General features: G+C 41.6%; 1 protein-coding gene across 2 annotated transcripts in view; it reads left to right on the top strand.

The window, feature by feature from the left end:
• Positions 1 to 15,193, top strand: part of tm9sf2 (transmembrane 9 superfamily member 2) — a 45,333-nt gene that overhangs the window by 22,054 nt on the left and 8,086 nt on the right. For both annotated transcript variants that reach the window (XM_078221546.1, XM_078221547.1), the window contains exons 9-16: positions 1,186 to 1,294; positions 3,980 to 4,112; positions 4,778 to 4,897; positions 5,937 to 5,994; positions 9,900 to 10,059; positions 11,071 to 11,222; positions 11,787 to 11,898; positions 14,045 to 14,216. In XM_078221546.1, coding sequence (XP_078077672.1) covers positions 1,186 to 1,294; positions 3,980 to 4,112; positions 4,778 to 4,897; positions 5,937 to 5,994; positions 9,900 to 10,059; positions 11,071 to 11,222; positions 11,787 to 11,898; positions 14,045 to 14,216 — 1,016 coding nt within the window. The remainder of the gene's footprint in view (positions 1 to 1,185; positions 1,295 to 3,979; positions 4,113 to 4,777; positions 4,898 to 5,936; positions 5,995 to 9,899; positions 10,060 to 11,070; positions 11,223 to 11,786; positions 11,899 to 14,044; positions 14,217 to 15,193) is intronic.

Genomic DNA, 15,193 nt, shown 5'->3' with positions numbered 1-15,193 from the left:
GCAGTGATTAGACACCCCCCGCTCCCCAGCGCTCCCTCCTCACACAACATTGGGGCAGCACAATGGTTAGCACTGCTGCCTCAGCGCCAGGAACCTTGGTTCGATTCCAGCTTTGGGTGACTGTCTGTGTGGGAGTTTGCACCTTCTCCCCGTGTCTGTGTGGGTTTCCTCCGGATGCTCCTGTTTCCTCCCACAGTCCAAAGAAGTTCAGGTTACGTAGATATGTATTGGCCATGCTAAATTGCCCCTTAGTGTCGCAAGATGTGTAGGATAGGGTGGATTAGCGGGGTAAAATACGTGGGGTTACAGGAATAGGGCCTGGGTGGAATGCTGTTTTGGAGAGTCGGTGCAGACTTGATGGGCTGAATGGTCTCCTTCTGCACTGTAGGGATCCTATGATTCTATGATCTTGTTTATGGCCACACTCTGGAAGTAGCCTACACCTTTGCTGGGAAAGTGGGGAGAAAGAAATTAAAAGACACACTATTTAGCACAGCCAGTCCAGGGAAGAGGTCGCATTTCTTCCCAATCTGCCAAGGAATGGTGTTGAGTGGGTGGAGTGAGTAGCTCTGTGTAAACCTAACTGGCATGACATTCAGTCCTCAGTAAAATAGATTGTGATCGCAGTTACTCTGCACTGTGTGCTGCTGATACTTTTCGGCTGTTGGCCTTTCTAATTCAAAGGGCAATTTGGAGCTTTGTGTATTTGAAAGGTCCAGCTTTCAGAGCATTAAAGGTCATTTTATTAAGGAGAATTCCAGTTGATGACTGAGATGCCAGTTAGTGTATAAGTTAATTGTGGCACTTCTGACAATTTCACAGGAGGGAAATAAAACAAGCTTTTAAAACATTTCATCCACGCAATTTATTGGAACTTGAAGGTTTTCAACAAATTACTTGAGATCTTAAAATCAATAACTTGGGCTTTCTAGCTCCTCCAGTGCATCCTGTGTTAGTCTGGATTTCAGCTTTCAACTGAATTCTCTGCCACCATGTATTTTATAAATTTTCTAATGATTAAAAAATTGCAAAGCTTTTCAGGTTTGTGGGTGACTGTAACGTGATTTCCATTTTTTTTTATAGTGCACTATTAATCAGATTAGTCTTTTCCAAACAAGTATTTTAACAATAAAATCTACCCTGTTAACTTGAAATTCAAAGGATGTTTTCTTTTTTTCCCCACAGCATTATGAATTCTTTGATAATTGTCCTATTCCTTTCTGGTATGGTTGCTATGATTATGCTTCGAACCTTGCATAAGGACATAGCAAGATACAATCAAATGGATTCAACTGTGAGTGTTGCAATTGTTGCTTCAAGAAAATTGCTTGTTGGTTATGCTACACCTGGAGTGTTGTGAGTAGTTCTGGGCACCATAACGAAGGACAGATATTTTGGCCTTGTCAATCAAGAATCCACCTAACTCGGCCTTAAAAATATTAAATGACGCTGCCCCCACTGCTTTCCCGGGAAGAGAATTTCACAGAACAGTGACCCTCAGAGAAAAAAATTCTCCTGTCTTAAATCGGAAACCCATTATTTTTAAACTGTCCCCTTGTTCTGTTCTCTTCCCACAAGGGGAAACACTCTTAGCAGCCACTCTTGTCAATTCCCCTCAAGATCTTTAATGTTTCAATAGCCTCGTGTGTCTTGTTCTTCTAAGCTCTAATGGATATATACCCTTTACTCATGAACTGGCCTCTTCATCCAGGAGTTAGTCGCGTGAACCTTCTATGAATTGTTTTAATGCTATTATTATATCCCATCTCAAGTAAGGAGACCAAAACTGCATATGATTCCTTTTTTTAATATTCCATTCCCCTTGCAATAAACACCAGCAATCCATTTGTCTTCCTAATCACTTGTTGTACCTGCATCTTTTGTGATTCATGTACCAAGTCAGCATGATCCTTCTGTACCACCCAGTTTTTTAATCTTTCAATTTAAACAATATACTGATTTTTATTCTTCCTGTCAAAGTGGACAAGTTCACACTTTCCCACATTATACTCAATCTACCAATTTTTTGCCCACTCACTTAACCTATCTAAATCCTCAGTGGACTCTCTATATCCTCCTTCACATTTTACTTTCATACTAATCTTTGTGTCATTGGCAAAATTATCATTCATGGATTCCGTCCTTTCATCCTGTAAATAGTTGAAACCCCAGCACTGATCCTAGTTATACTCCACTTTTTACAGCTTGCCAAAATGGCTTCTACAAGTTCTTACCGTCTGTTTTAATTTCTAGCTAGCTCTCTTTCATACTCTATTTCTCTCTCCCTCGTTTTTTTTGTTTATCCATTATTTGCTGAATTTTAAATTCTGTCTGGAACGATTACCTAATGATATCCCAGGCTCTGAGGATAAAATTATAAGAGATTGTAAAAACTAGGGTTTTAATCCATGGAAATTAGAAGTTTAAGAGGTGGTTTGATGTGACTTTTCAAGATATTGAGGCAAACTAATAAGTTAGAGAGAGAGAACCTATTCCTGCTGGCTGACGAGTCTAGGTCTAGGGGGTATAGTCTAAAAATTCAAGCCAGACCTTTCAGGATGAAATTAGGAAATACTTCATGCAAAGGGGTATAGAAATTTGGAACTCTTCAGCAAATGGTAATTGATGCTAAATGAGATTGATAGATTTTTGTATTCCAAACATATTTGGTGGTATGAGCAAAGGTAGGTTTATGGAGTTCGGTTGCAGATCAACCATGTTCTCACTGAATGGTGAAACAACCTCAAAGTTAAATAACTTGCTGTGTTTGCAACACTCAAAGTGGGAGAGAAGTCAAAGTCATAAAGTGAGATGTATTGATTGCTGGGTGGTGGTCTTAAATATCTGGTTTCAACTAAATTAATTGGTCTAATCGAGGTTTGAAAGATTATCTTTACACAATTTTTAAGAGCATGTTCATTTCAGGGCTGCAGCTCTCATGTTTATTGCAAAAAGCAGTCCAGCGACACTAACTTTTAAAGTTTTCTACTAAATTAAACAGAACCATCTGTACACTCTGTTTCAAGATCTCATGGTGCTTTCAAAGAAGGGTTAAGGACTCTTGGTTTCCTGTCCACTCCTACACGGGAACAGGAGGAGGCCAGTCAGCCCTCGAGTCTGCTACGCCATTCAGTTAGATCATGACTCATTTGTATCTCCATTTACTCATTCAAGTTGGTCATGTACCGTTTGATATGCCTTCCTAACAAAGATCTATACTCCTTATCTTAGCTTCCTATTTCCCACTTTAAACATTCACTCCTTCCACCATCACCACTGAAGTATGTAACATCTGCAAGATATAGAAACGTAGGAAATAAAAGGAGTAGTGCATTCGGCCCTCTATCCTGCTCTGTCATTCAAGTAATTCATGGCTGGTTTCTACTGCCTCCCAAACCTGCAACCTCTGCCACCTAGAAGGGCAAGGTTTTCATATGTCTACCTTGTCGAATCTTGTTATTGTTTTTAAGTATCTTTATTATATCATCCCTCTACCTCCAAAAGATCAAAAGGAATGCAAATCTGGTTATGCAAACTGCCCTTAAAATTTAACACTTGAAGCCCCTTTGTTCATTTCTCTTCCTCTCCCTGCCATTTTACTCCCTCCTGCTCTCGCTTGCTCTCCGATACTTAATGAAATAACATAATCCTTACAAGATCTGAGTTCTCGTATCTTGGTTGGAGTTGTAGAAAACACTGCCCTCCTTCTGGCCAACTTTGCAAAGGTCCTATGAAAAGTGTAGAAATTTTCTCAAGCTGTGTGTCTCTGTGTGATTACTGCTTGTTCTTCATCTGAGTCACCCAGTACAAGTTCACATTTCTTCCTTCTCTGTAGAGTAGCACTGATCTTGTATTTTGAAGCTTACATATGTGTTAGCTTGACTGAGTATATTTTGCCTACAATGAATGATCTTTTGAGTAACTGGTTTTATTGTATGATGGGAGCACCCTCTCTAAGACCTTGTTTAATTTATTCTAGGAAGAAGCCCAGGAGGAATTTGGATGGAAATTGGTACATGGGGACGTCTTTAGACCACCTCGGAAGGGAATGATATTATCTGTTTTCCTGGGTTCTGGTGTTCAAATCTTTATCATGATGTTTGTTACTCTATGTAGGTGCACAGTCTTTTATTTTTAAAAACTTGAAGTAGCCAATCAAACTAATCAATGTTCCAATTACAAATGGGCTAGAGAATTGAAAGCTGAAAAGATTACAATTTTATAATAGCGTGAGTTTCATATTGCTAGATTTCCCTTCTACTGCGCAATACCTCAAATCAAATTTAGAACCTGTGGATCATTAAGAATTGTGCTTATTTTTAACTTTCATATCTCATAGAATGTCATAGAATCCCTACAATGCAGAAGGAAGCCATTCGGCCCATCGAGTCTGTAACGACCACAATCCCACCCAGGTTCTATTCCCGTAACCCCACATATCTACCCTGCTAATCCCCCTGACACTAAGGGGCAATTTAGCATGGCCAATCAACCTAACCCGCACATCTTTGGACTGTGGGAGGAAACCCACGCAGACACGGGGAGGACGTGCAAACTCTACACAGACGGTGACCCGAGACCAGAATTGAACCCGGGTCCCTGGAGCCGTGAGGCAGCAGTGCTAACCACTGTGCCGCCCCCTTAAAATTTCTTAAAATATATGTTTCTATTATGTAAAATGGAGGTAGATATCTTGGTGTGTGTTTTATTCCCATTGCAGTGTGTGTGTGATATTTTACAAGATATTCTTTCTGACTTTAGTTGTTTAATTCCTCAGTTTTTGCGTGCCTGGGATTTTTGTCACCTGCAAACCGAGGCTCTTTGATGACTTGTGCCGTTGTCTTGTGGGTGCTGCTTGGGACCCCAGCAGGCTATGTAGCTGCCAGATTTTACAAATGTAAGTAAGGGAAATTTAAACTGACAGGATTTCTATTCATTAGTTTCAATTATCATCACCCTTTGGCAACTGAACAACTTAATTATTTTTGGTGTAGCTTTTTAAGATCTAATTAAGTCTCTACAACCTGTTTTCTTTAGTGAACGTTGGGAAACATGCAGCAGTGTGTAATTATTGAGGGCATTTTTTTTTTTCAGTAGAGGCCCAATGTGTTTGTTTTCTCTGAGGCAGGGCAGTTGAGAACAGAAGTTCACCATGTCCAGTATGTGATCAGAAAACCATGTGTCATCATGCTGCTGAAACATGTTGGAGCCACGAACTTTGCTCCCACAACCATGAAGCACATTCAAAGAACAAAGAAAATTACAGCACAGGAACAGGCCCTTCAGCCCTCCAAGCCTGCACCGGCCATGCTGCCCGACTTAACTAAAACCCCCTACCCTTCTGGGGACCATATCCCTCTATTCCCATCCTATTCATGTATTTGTCAAGACACCCCTTAAAAGTCACTACCGTATCTGCCTCCACTTCCTCCCCCAGCAGCGAGTTCCAGGCATGCATCACCCTCTGTGTTTAAAAAAAAAACGTGCCTCGTACATCTCTTTTAAACCTTGCCCCTCGCACCTGTGCCCACTAGTAATAATTGACTCTTCCACCCTGGGGAAAAAGCTTCTGACTATCCACTCTGACTGTGCCCCTCATAATCTTGTAGACTTCTATCAGGTCCACAAGACCATTCAGCCCATCATTTCCTTCCAATAATTCTGTTTAATGCCCACCTCCTGGCCATACTTCTATGTAATGAAATATCTCTAAATCCAAGTATATGGCCACGATTTTGATTGTATACGGGTTCTGCAGTCTTAAGCCACCCCCTAAAAATTAGAAAGGGATGCCGATGTGGGAACAGATGTATTGTACCATTATTTGTCATTTGTGCGTTTACCATAGAGAACTAAATAATTCCAGTAAAGTATTTTACTAGTGCCTGTACAGATTCTCTATCATGCTAAAAAATAAAAATTATTCTTATTTTCAGCATTTGGTGGGGAGAAATGGAAGACAAATGTGTTACTGACTTCTTTTCTGTGCCCAGGGTAAGTGAATTACTTCATTTTTTTAAAAATGAAAGCTTATTCAGGATTTGTAAAGTAATGTTGTGTCCCAACATTACATTGGTTGGGTGGGGACATGGATCCAGATCCAAACAAGAGTGAGAAGAGAAAAGGATTGGTGAAGGAGGCATCTTGAGGAGAGTCTTGGAAAAGTGGGAAGTGAAGGAGAAACACGTATGCGACAAAGTTTGGAGGACAAATAATATGGACTGAAAGATTTTAGAGATACAAGCCATGGAGGTGTTTATGGGCTATGGTTTCCAGACTAATAATCTGGGGACTTGAGTTCAAATCACACCACGGCAGCTGAGGAAATTCAATTCAATTAAATCAATCTGGAATTAAAGCTGGTATCCTGACCATGAAACTACCAGATTGTCATTTTAAACCCAACTGCTTTGCTAATGGCCAAGTGGAAGGAAATCTGCTGTCTTTGCTTGGTATGGCCTCAATGTGATTAGAGCTGCAGCAATGTGGTTGACTCTTAACTGCCCTCTGAAATGGCCCACAAAGCCACTCAGTTGCAGATGGCTGACCTGAACCTTGTCAGGGGCATGTGGGAATAGACAATAAATGCTGGCCTTGACAGTAATGCCCACATGAATGAATAAGAGCGTGAGTGTTAGGATAACCCTCTGCATGGATCGGGAGGCAGTAAAGGTTGGTGAAAGTGGAGTGATGGTTCAGTTTTGGATCTGTACAGGAAGTGTAGAAAAGTTTAAGCTTGTACAGAATGAAGAACGGATTTTAGCTTCAAGGGGAGGTTGGCTTTCATCTTGAAGCAAAGGAGATTGTGGGGGAGATTTGACAGGTGTGTAAGATTATGGCCAGTTTAGATAGGCTGTCACATTAGCTGATGGTACATGGATGAGTGGGCCATCAGGCGTTGAGCAAGAGATCTCGTGGCATGTGAGGAAAGCTTGTTTACGCAGTGAGTGGTAATGACCTAGAACTTGCTGCTTATGGGGGTGGTGGAAATGGAGGTAATCGATCTCAAAATGAGCACTTCGGGAAATAAAATTCTAGGGCGACACAGATAGACTGAGCGAATGGGAATGACTGGATTGCTCTGCAGAGAGCTGCACGGGTTCAATGGGCCGAGTGGCAACCTCCTGTCCATGAAATGGTGACAGGCAGGAACCCTGTCATTTAAATATTTAGATGAGCATTTGAAACGCCATAACATACAGGGCTATGGACCAAGTGCTGGAAAATGGAATTAGAATACAGGTGCTTGATGGCTGGCACAGACACATTGGGCCAAAGGGCCTCTTTTTGTGCTGTAAAACTCTGACTCTGTGAAGCTCTGAGCATTTTGGAAGCTTGAGTCTAGAGGATGAGGCTTGTGGCTGCAGTGAATTTGGATAGGGTTGACATGAGTTGAGTGGAAGCTACATGTGTTAGTCATGTACTGCCTGTATAATTAAGGAGTCTGACATTGACCTGATGCTCTACTGGTTAATGTGCTTTACAGCTTGCTGTCTCCATTACAAGAGAGTCCCATTGCGTATTTAAAGTTTAAATTATCTGGCTGTTTTGAATAAATACCTGCCAAGACATTGAAGACAAGTTTTTCAATCATGCGTTTTTAAAGAATGCAATTTTTGCAAGCATGTAAGGTTAATCTCTAGGGAGGAGATTGGAAATATCAGATATTTAACAATTAATTTGTTTCAATTTCTCCTTTTTTCTTTCCTCTGGATAATTTTCTCCCTCTGCCGAAGGCATTGGGTGCAGCCTGTGATATAGTTTCACAAACTCACTTCCAGTACGCACGGAGGTTAGAGTTGTTCATACGGTGGGTGTCAGAGAGAGCACCCCAGCTGAATTGGCCCAGCATCAAGCTGCTCTTTCAGCAAGGATTGTTGGATGGTGATCAGAATTGGCAATGCCGGCTAGTTTTTACCTCCCACTGTATTTTGCTGAGGCCAGTTGGAGACCCCTGTTGCATCTGAGTTCCACTAGCTCAGCACCAATCGAGGGTTCAAACCGGAGACACTTCTGACCTAAAGTCTCAGATACCCTGATCGAAGGTGATATAGCATTCATATCTTCTCAAATGTTCAAACTAATTCATGGAACGCAGCTATTCATACAATTGCACGCTTATCCTATGTTGAGGTACATCCTGTGTTAAGGTATAGAGTCTTTGAACATGCACCAATACCTGATTGATTTAACAAATCGGTCATAGAAATCACAGAAACCCTACAGTGCAGAAGGAGGCCATTCAGCCTATCGAGTGTGCACCGACCACAATCCCACCCAGGCCCTACCCCCACATATTTACCCGCTAATCCCTCTAACCTGCGCATCTCAGGACTCTAAGGGGCAATTTTTAACCTGGCCAATCAACCTAGCCCGCACATCTTTGGACTGTGGGAGGAAACCGGAGCACCCGGAGGAAACCCACGCAGACACAAGGAGAATGTGCAAACTCCACACAGACAGTGACCCGAGCTGGGAATCGAACCCGGGACCCTGGAGCTGTGAAGCAGCAGTGCTAACCACTGTGCTACCGTGCCGCCGTCATGGATTTTTTTTTAATCACCTATTTGTCATAATCAGCAGAATGCACTCTTTGGCCAACTGTATTTGCATAATTTGCAGCTGACAGTTTTTTTGGGGTGTGCTATTCTGCTGTTGCAATTAGTTTCAGTAAAAGTAATAAACTATTTCAGCATATATTTTTTGCTTGCTGTCTCTCTTTTTGTAAAGCTGGTAAATTAATTTGTTCACTTTGCAAACTTGGGAATGATTGAGAAGTTCTTGCACTTTTGCCCAACAATGTAGCATTCCATTCAACTGATTGAGATCCTGTTTTGATAGTGCATGAAATTGTTATTCTCCCAAAACTATTGGAGCAACTTGTTTTAGTGGGGCTGGTGTGAGGGACAAGTTTGACTGGAAATCTAAGATATTTGAACACGATTGAGTGTTGGATGTCTTCCTAACGCAGTAGAGAACTTGTCTTTGAGGTCTCTTCGCTGAAGGGTACAATAACAATGGCACTACATATTGGAGGAAAACATGCCATACCATTGGAGAGTCTCCACTCGTGGTGAACATTCCAGTCCAAATAAAAGAATTAGAGTTCATGATTGAAACTGATGAGCATAGGATACTATAGCGATGAAGTGTTCATGTATGTGAGCATTATGATTATAAAGTTCTGTCAGAGCAGGGGTATGGGACTAATTGGATAGTCCTTTCAAAAAATGAGCTAAATGACCACCACTTATACGATTCCATGTAGAACAAGGACTGTTTGCGAAATTGAACTGCCAGGAAGCATATTGATAAAAACATACTCGGGCAGTTCTCTTAGCCCTGGCTTTATTTGCAGTTTTTACCTTATGGTAAAATCCTTCTTTGTTTTAAAAATTATTGCATTTTCACATTTGATAGCTAAAATGTGCATTAAAACAGCTGACCGGTAAATTTTAATGTGTATGTAAGAGGGGAATGAATGTTTCCAGTAAAGATGCTGAACTCAATACGTTTGGAGGAAGTAGTAATTTTTGCGTCAGTAATTTGGATTTTACAAGAGATGTATTTCTGCCTAAGGTTGCATTCAGAAATTCTCAAATTTGTGCCAATTAAGTTATTTCCCCGAGTTCATGTATCTGACACCTGAAAATTCCTTCAGTATAACAAACACCTGGGTTTTCTGCTTATGCTGTGTCTATCTGTCAACTATATGCCGTGTTTGTGAACCCAACTCTCCATTTACCTGAGGAAGGAGCAGCGCTCCAAAAGCTCATGATTCCAAATAAACCTGTTGGACTTTAACCTGGAGTTGTGAGACTTCTTACTGTATCTGCCAACTGAAGTATATAGTTGATGGCAAGCTTATGTGTGTGTGTGTTTTGTTTTTTTGCCCCCAGGATTGTTTTTGCTGATTTCTTTATCATGAATCTAATTCTGTGGGGAGAAGGATCTTCAGCAGCTATACCTTTTGGAACATTGGTTGCCATCCTGGCAATGTGGTTCGGTATTTCAGTGCCTCTGACCTTTCTTGGTGCCTATTTTGGCTTCAAGAAACATGTAAGCTTCTCTAGTTTATCCTTTTTGTTTTTGGATAAAATTCTCCGCTTAAAACTGTTGAACCAATTTAATATTGTCTTAAAAATCAAAATTCACTTAATCATGTTAGATTTTAAAAATTGTTTGTTTGCATAGAATCCTACAGTGCAGAAAGAGGCCATTCAGCCCATTGAGTCTGCACCGACCACAATCCCACCCAGGCCCTGTCTCCGTAACCCCACCTATTAACGCTCCTAATCTCCTGACACTAAAGGGCAATTTAGCATGGCCAATCCACCTAAGCCGCGTGTCTTTGGACGATTTTAATCAATTATCTGTGAGAAAAATATCAGTAAGAAGTCCAACACCAGCATCTCCACATCAGAAAAATATCAGCCATGATTGAACCATGGAGCAAAGTCGATTGGCTGAGTGGCCTAATTCTGCTCCTATGCCTTATGGTCTATAATTATAGCAGTAAATGATGTTTTGGACTAGTCAGTGGCTTCCCATGGTCATGTGTAACATGTTACATCCACTGCTAGCTACATTTACATCAGCTTGCTAAAAATAACCTTCAGGATGTGGATGTGGCAGTAAAAAAATTGGCTGAGTAACAGGCAGTCTTGGGTAATGTCGCTGTGATGTTGACTTGTTCCAATCTATTGTTTTGCTGAAAGTAAGACATGCTATCAAAGCTTTTCATCTTGCTCTCGTCAGGACATCTAGCAAGAAATACCAACAAATAGGGAACAGCAATTCATATTGCATGAGAAGAAGTTGTGGATTGGTTGGCAAGCAGACTCTGATTAATTATTGTTCCTCTTGCTGCTGGTATTTCTTGCTATCCTGATGAGTGCAAGATGAAAAGTTTTGGTAATATCTCTCCTCAGTAATACCCAAGTTCTGTGGCATCAGACGACAATTTATTGCTTCTCTTAATTGAACAGTTGAGGCTGACTCAGTTTCAGGTCTGTTTGTATCAGTCAAAAGTGGTTCGGTCGCACTGAATAATTGCAGTCACTCTTATAGACAATGGAGCATCCCGTTCGCATCAACCAGATCCCTCGCCAGATCCCTGAACAATCATTCTACACAAAGTCTGTGCCTGGAATCTTTATGGGTGGGATTCTGCCATTTGGATGCATCTTCATTCAGCTTTTCTTCATCCTCAATAGTATCTGGTGAGTCCGATTGTGGAAAGCAGCAACGCAATTCCATTCACAGATCTATTCCTGTAATAAATGCATCTGTCAAAATACAAAGCGGGTTCGGCACTCTGAAAGGGACAGTTCAGATATTTTACATTATTAATCACTGAATCTATTTTACCACAAATTGTACAACAGCTTCTATTCCACAATAGCTTCTGTATCTTCCAAGGTGGCGCCGGGGTGAGGTGACTTCTTGAAAGCTGTGCCCAGCATACCTTCTAATTCTATCTTTTACACTCGTTCTGTGCTTCTAAAACTTCATTCTGTTTCAGACTCTTTAACAATGCTTCAATTCAATTTCTTCTTTCAGTTGATCTTTCTCTACACCCTAGCTATGACTGTAACACTACATTCTGCACACTCTTGTTTCCTTCTCAATGAACAGTATGCTTTGTATAGCGCGCAAGAAACAATACTTTTCACCATATTAATATATGTGACAATAAATCAAACCAAATTAATCAGGTAACACAAATACTGTGAATTTGCTTCCTAATGGAGCTGTACCTCCAACTAATTTTGCTATCATTGCAGGTCTCACCAGATGTACTACATGTTTGGTTTCCTATTTCTGGTGTTCATTATTCTCGTCTTAACCTGCTCAGAGGCCACTGTTCTGCTCTGCTATTTCCATCTTTGTGCTGAGGTATGTTCATCAAAGAGTAACTTATTGGAGTTGCTCAGAAAGGTCGAGTGAAACCTGTTGTTGCTTTGATTATTCGATGCAATATATATTTAGAAATAACACATTTCATGCAATTTGTTATTTCTTTGAACAATCTGGTGTAAAATACAACTGCACGAGTTAATTCTACAGATGGTGCAACTGTTGGTTTGAACACCACATGCATCAAAAGGATGTGCACGTTTTGCCAATCGCTACAAGGTCACGCTTTTAAAAATTGATTTCTTGTTCGATTTAAGATCCTCCTCCTATGCCCCGTGCTCACATCTGAGAGCAGTTTGGTACTGAATTGATGTATGCTTAAGAGTCACTGTGTACACAAACCCCACATCTTTGAAGCAAAACTTTAATGTGAAATTTAATTATAAACTGGATAATCCCTGATTTTATTCAAGTGCATCAGCATATGTTTTAGATTGATTAAACCTTAAGTAAACAGTTGCAAGAGTTTGAGAAGGCAAAACATTAAATTTGTACTCATTGTATACTGGATAATTTGGCGACAGCAGTCAGCTCCAGAATCGTTAATGCGTGAGCTCTGTCCAATTGAAGAGCAACAGTGATGCAAAGTTGGTGTCCAATGATGTTGAGAAACATTTGTCTTTTTTTTCAAACTTAATCACATTTTAATTGCATTAGTTAAGTGCAAATGTTATGCAAAATAATACGCTGTTGAAGTTTTACTGAAGTTTGTGTGGAATTAAAAAGAATGATTTCCCCAGGGTAGATGGTCTTGGAATGAGGAGGCAGGCCATTTCGGACTACAAGTTTAAAGTTTATTTATTAGTGTCACAAGTAGGCTTACATTAACACCGCAATGAAGTTACTGTGAAAATCCCCGGGTCGCCACACTCCGATCGATGCCTGTTCGAGTACACTGAGGGAGAATTTATGCACCTTTCGGACTGTGGGGGGAAACCGGAGCACCCGGAGGAAACCCACCCAGACACGGGGAGAACGTGCAGACTCCACACAGACAGTGACTCAAGCCGGGAATCGAACCCGGGTCCCTGGTGCTGAGACACAGCAGTGGTAACCACTGTGCCACCGTGTTGCAAGTGGTTCGCACTGCTGCCTCACTCAGATGGTGGTGAATCTTTGGCATTCTCTACTACTCAGGGCTGTGGAGGCTGTCGTTGAGTATGTTCAAGACAGACGTTGATAGATTTTGAGTGTGTAAAGTAATCCAGGGATAATGGGGATAGTGTGGGAAGATGGTGTTGAGGTAGAAGATCAGCCATGATCTAATTGAATGGCGGAGCAGACTCAAATGGCCTACCCCTCTGTTCCTCTCCATCTTTTAAAGCAGAAGCATCCTGATGGAAACTGAAGCATGTTCTGATTCTCCAACCACCCCATCCGGCATCTAGCAAAATATTTACCCTACCTTGAAAAACTAATTGCAGAGTTCAGAATAACATGAACCATTTATTTCTACAAAACAAGTATAGATCATTTCCACAAAGCTGCAATCAAAGTGTCAAATAAATCAACCCAAAGGAGAAAGAGATAGGATGTTGTGCTGGTCGGGTGAGAGGAGGAATGTGTGGAGCATAAGCACCAGCGTGGACCTGTTGGTCCAAAGGGCCTGTTTCTGCACCGTGCTTTCTACACAATAAATGTCAGTGCTGCCAGGGAAATGGTGTTTATTTACTGTTTAGTCGTTAGGTTTGCTGACCACAGGAATTTGAATTTGATCCCATTAATCACGGGGCGGCACGGTGGCACAGTGGTTCGCACTGCTGCCTCACAGCACCAGGGACCCGGGTTCGATTCCCAGCTTGGGTCACTGCCTGCGGAGTCAGCATGATCTCCCCATGTCTGCATGGGTTTCCTCCGGGTGCTTCAGTTTCCTCCCACAGTCTGAAAGACGTGCTGGTTAGGTGCATTGGCCGTGCTAAATTCTCCCTCTGTGTACCCGAACAGGTGCCGGAGTGTGGCGGCTCGGGGATTTTCACAGTAACTTCATTGCAGTGTTAATGTAAGCCTACTTGTGACTCTGATAAATAAATCAAAATTATTGCAGGCCGTGAATGAAGCATGTGATCCTACTTGATCCTCTTTTATCCTTTTTATTAAAAGAAGATTTTATTCCTTACCATTTCAGGACTACCACTGGCAATGGCGATCGTTCCTAACTAGTGGGTTCACAGCAGTATATTTCTTAATCTACGCGATCCACTATTTTTACTCCAAACTCCAGATAACAGGCACTGCCAGCGTCATTTTGTACTTTGGATATACAACAATAATGACTTTGATCTTCTTCCTATTCACAGGTAATCTTTTTAAAACAATTCCACACCAACTGGTATTTACCCCTATTGAACGTCATATTATTTTGTTAGCGTTTCCCCTCCCCTTCTTGGAGGCATTAGTTCCATTCCTGAAACAGGCACTGATTGAATTTAAATCTCCTGTAACCATTTGAATACTTCTGCAAACTATTTGGATGGACGAATGTGGTGATCTTATTGAAACATATGATTCTAAGGAGCATTAACAGAGTGGATGCTTGGAGGATGTTTCTCCTTGTTGGGGAGTCTAGAATTAGAGGACCCAGTGTAAAATTTGGGGGACTCCAAAGTAAGAAATTTCTTCTCTGAGGGTCCTTAGACTGTGGGATTCTCTCCCCAGCCAGTAGTGGAGGCTGGGCCATTATATTCAAGGCTGAGTTAGGCAGATTTTTGATTAACACGGGGTTATTATTCAGGCGGCACGGTAGCACAGTGGTTAGCACTGCTGCTTCACAGCTCCAGGGACCTGGGTTCGATTCCCGGCTTGGGTCACTGTCTGTGTGGAGTTTGCACATTCTCCTCGTGTCTGCGTGGGTTTCCTGCAGGTGCTCCGGTTTCCTCCCACAGTCCAAAGATGTGCGGGTTAGGTTGATTGGCCATGATAAAATTGCCCCTTAGTGTCCTTAGATGCGTAGGTTAGAGGGATTAGCGGGTAAATATGTAGGGATAAGGGGGTAGGGCCTGGGTGGGATTGTGGTCGGTGCAGACTCGATGGGCCAAATGGCCTCTTTCTGCACTGTAGGGTTTCTATGTTATGAGAGGCAGACGGGAAAGTGAAGTTGAGGCCAAAATCCAAATCGGCCCAATCCTACCGAATGGGGGAGCAGGCTCAAGGGGCCGAATGGCCTATGCCTGCTCCTAATTCTTATGTGCTTTGTTCTACGGCAAATAATGAAACGCAGGAATTTTGTAATTAGAGTAATATGATTTGTAAGATCCCAAAATACAGTCCTACTCTG

This window comes from Mustelus asterias, chromosome 10 (genome assembly GCF_964213995.1).
Source record: "Mustelus asterias chromosome 10, sMusAst1.hap1.1, whole genome shotgun sequence".
Lineage (NCBI taxonomy): Eukaryota > Metazoa > Chordata > Chondrichthyes > Carcharhiniformes > Triakidae > Mustelus > Mustelus asterias.
Note: the sequence above shows the minus strand (reverse complement) of the source record. Positions and strands in the feature narration are given on the sequence as shown.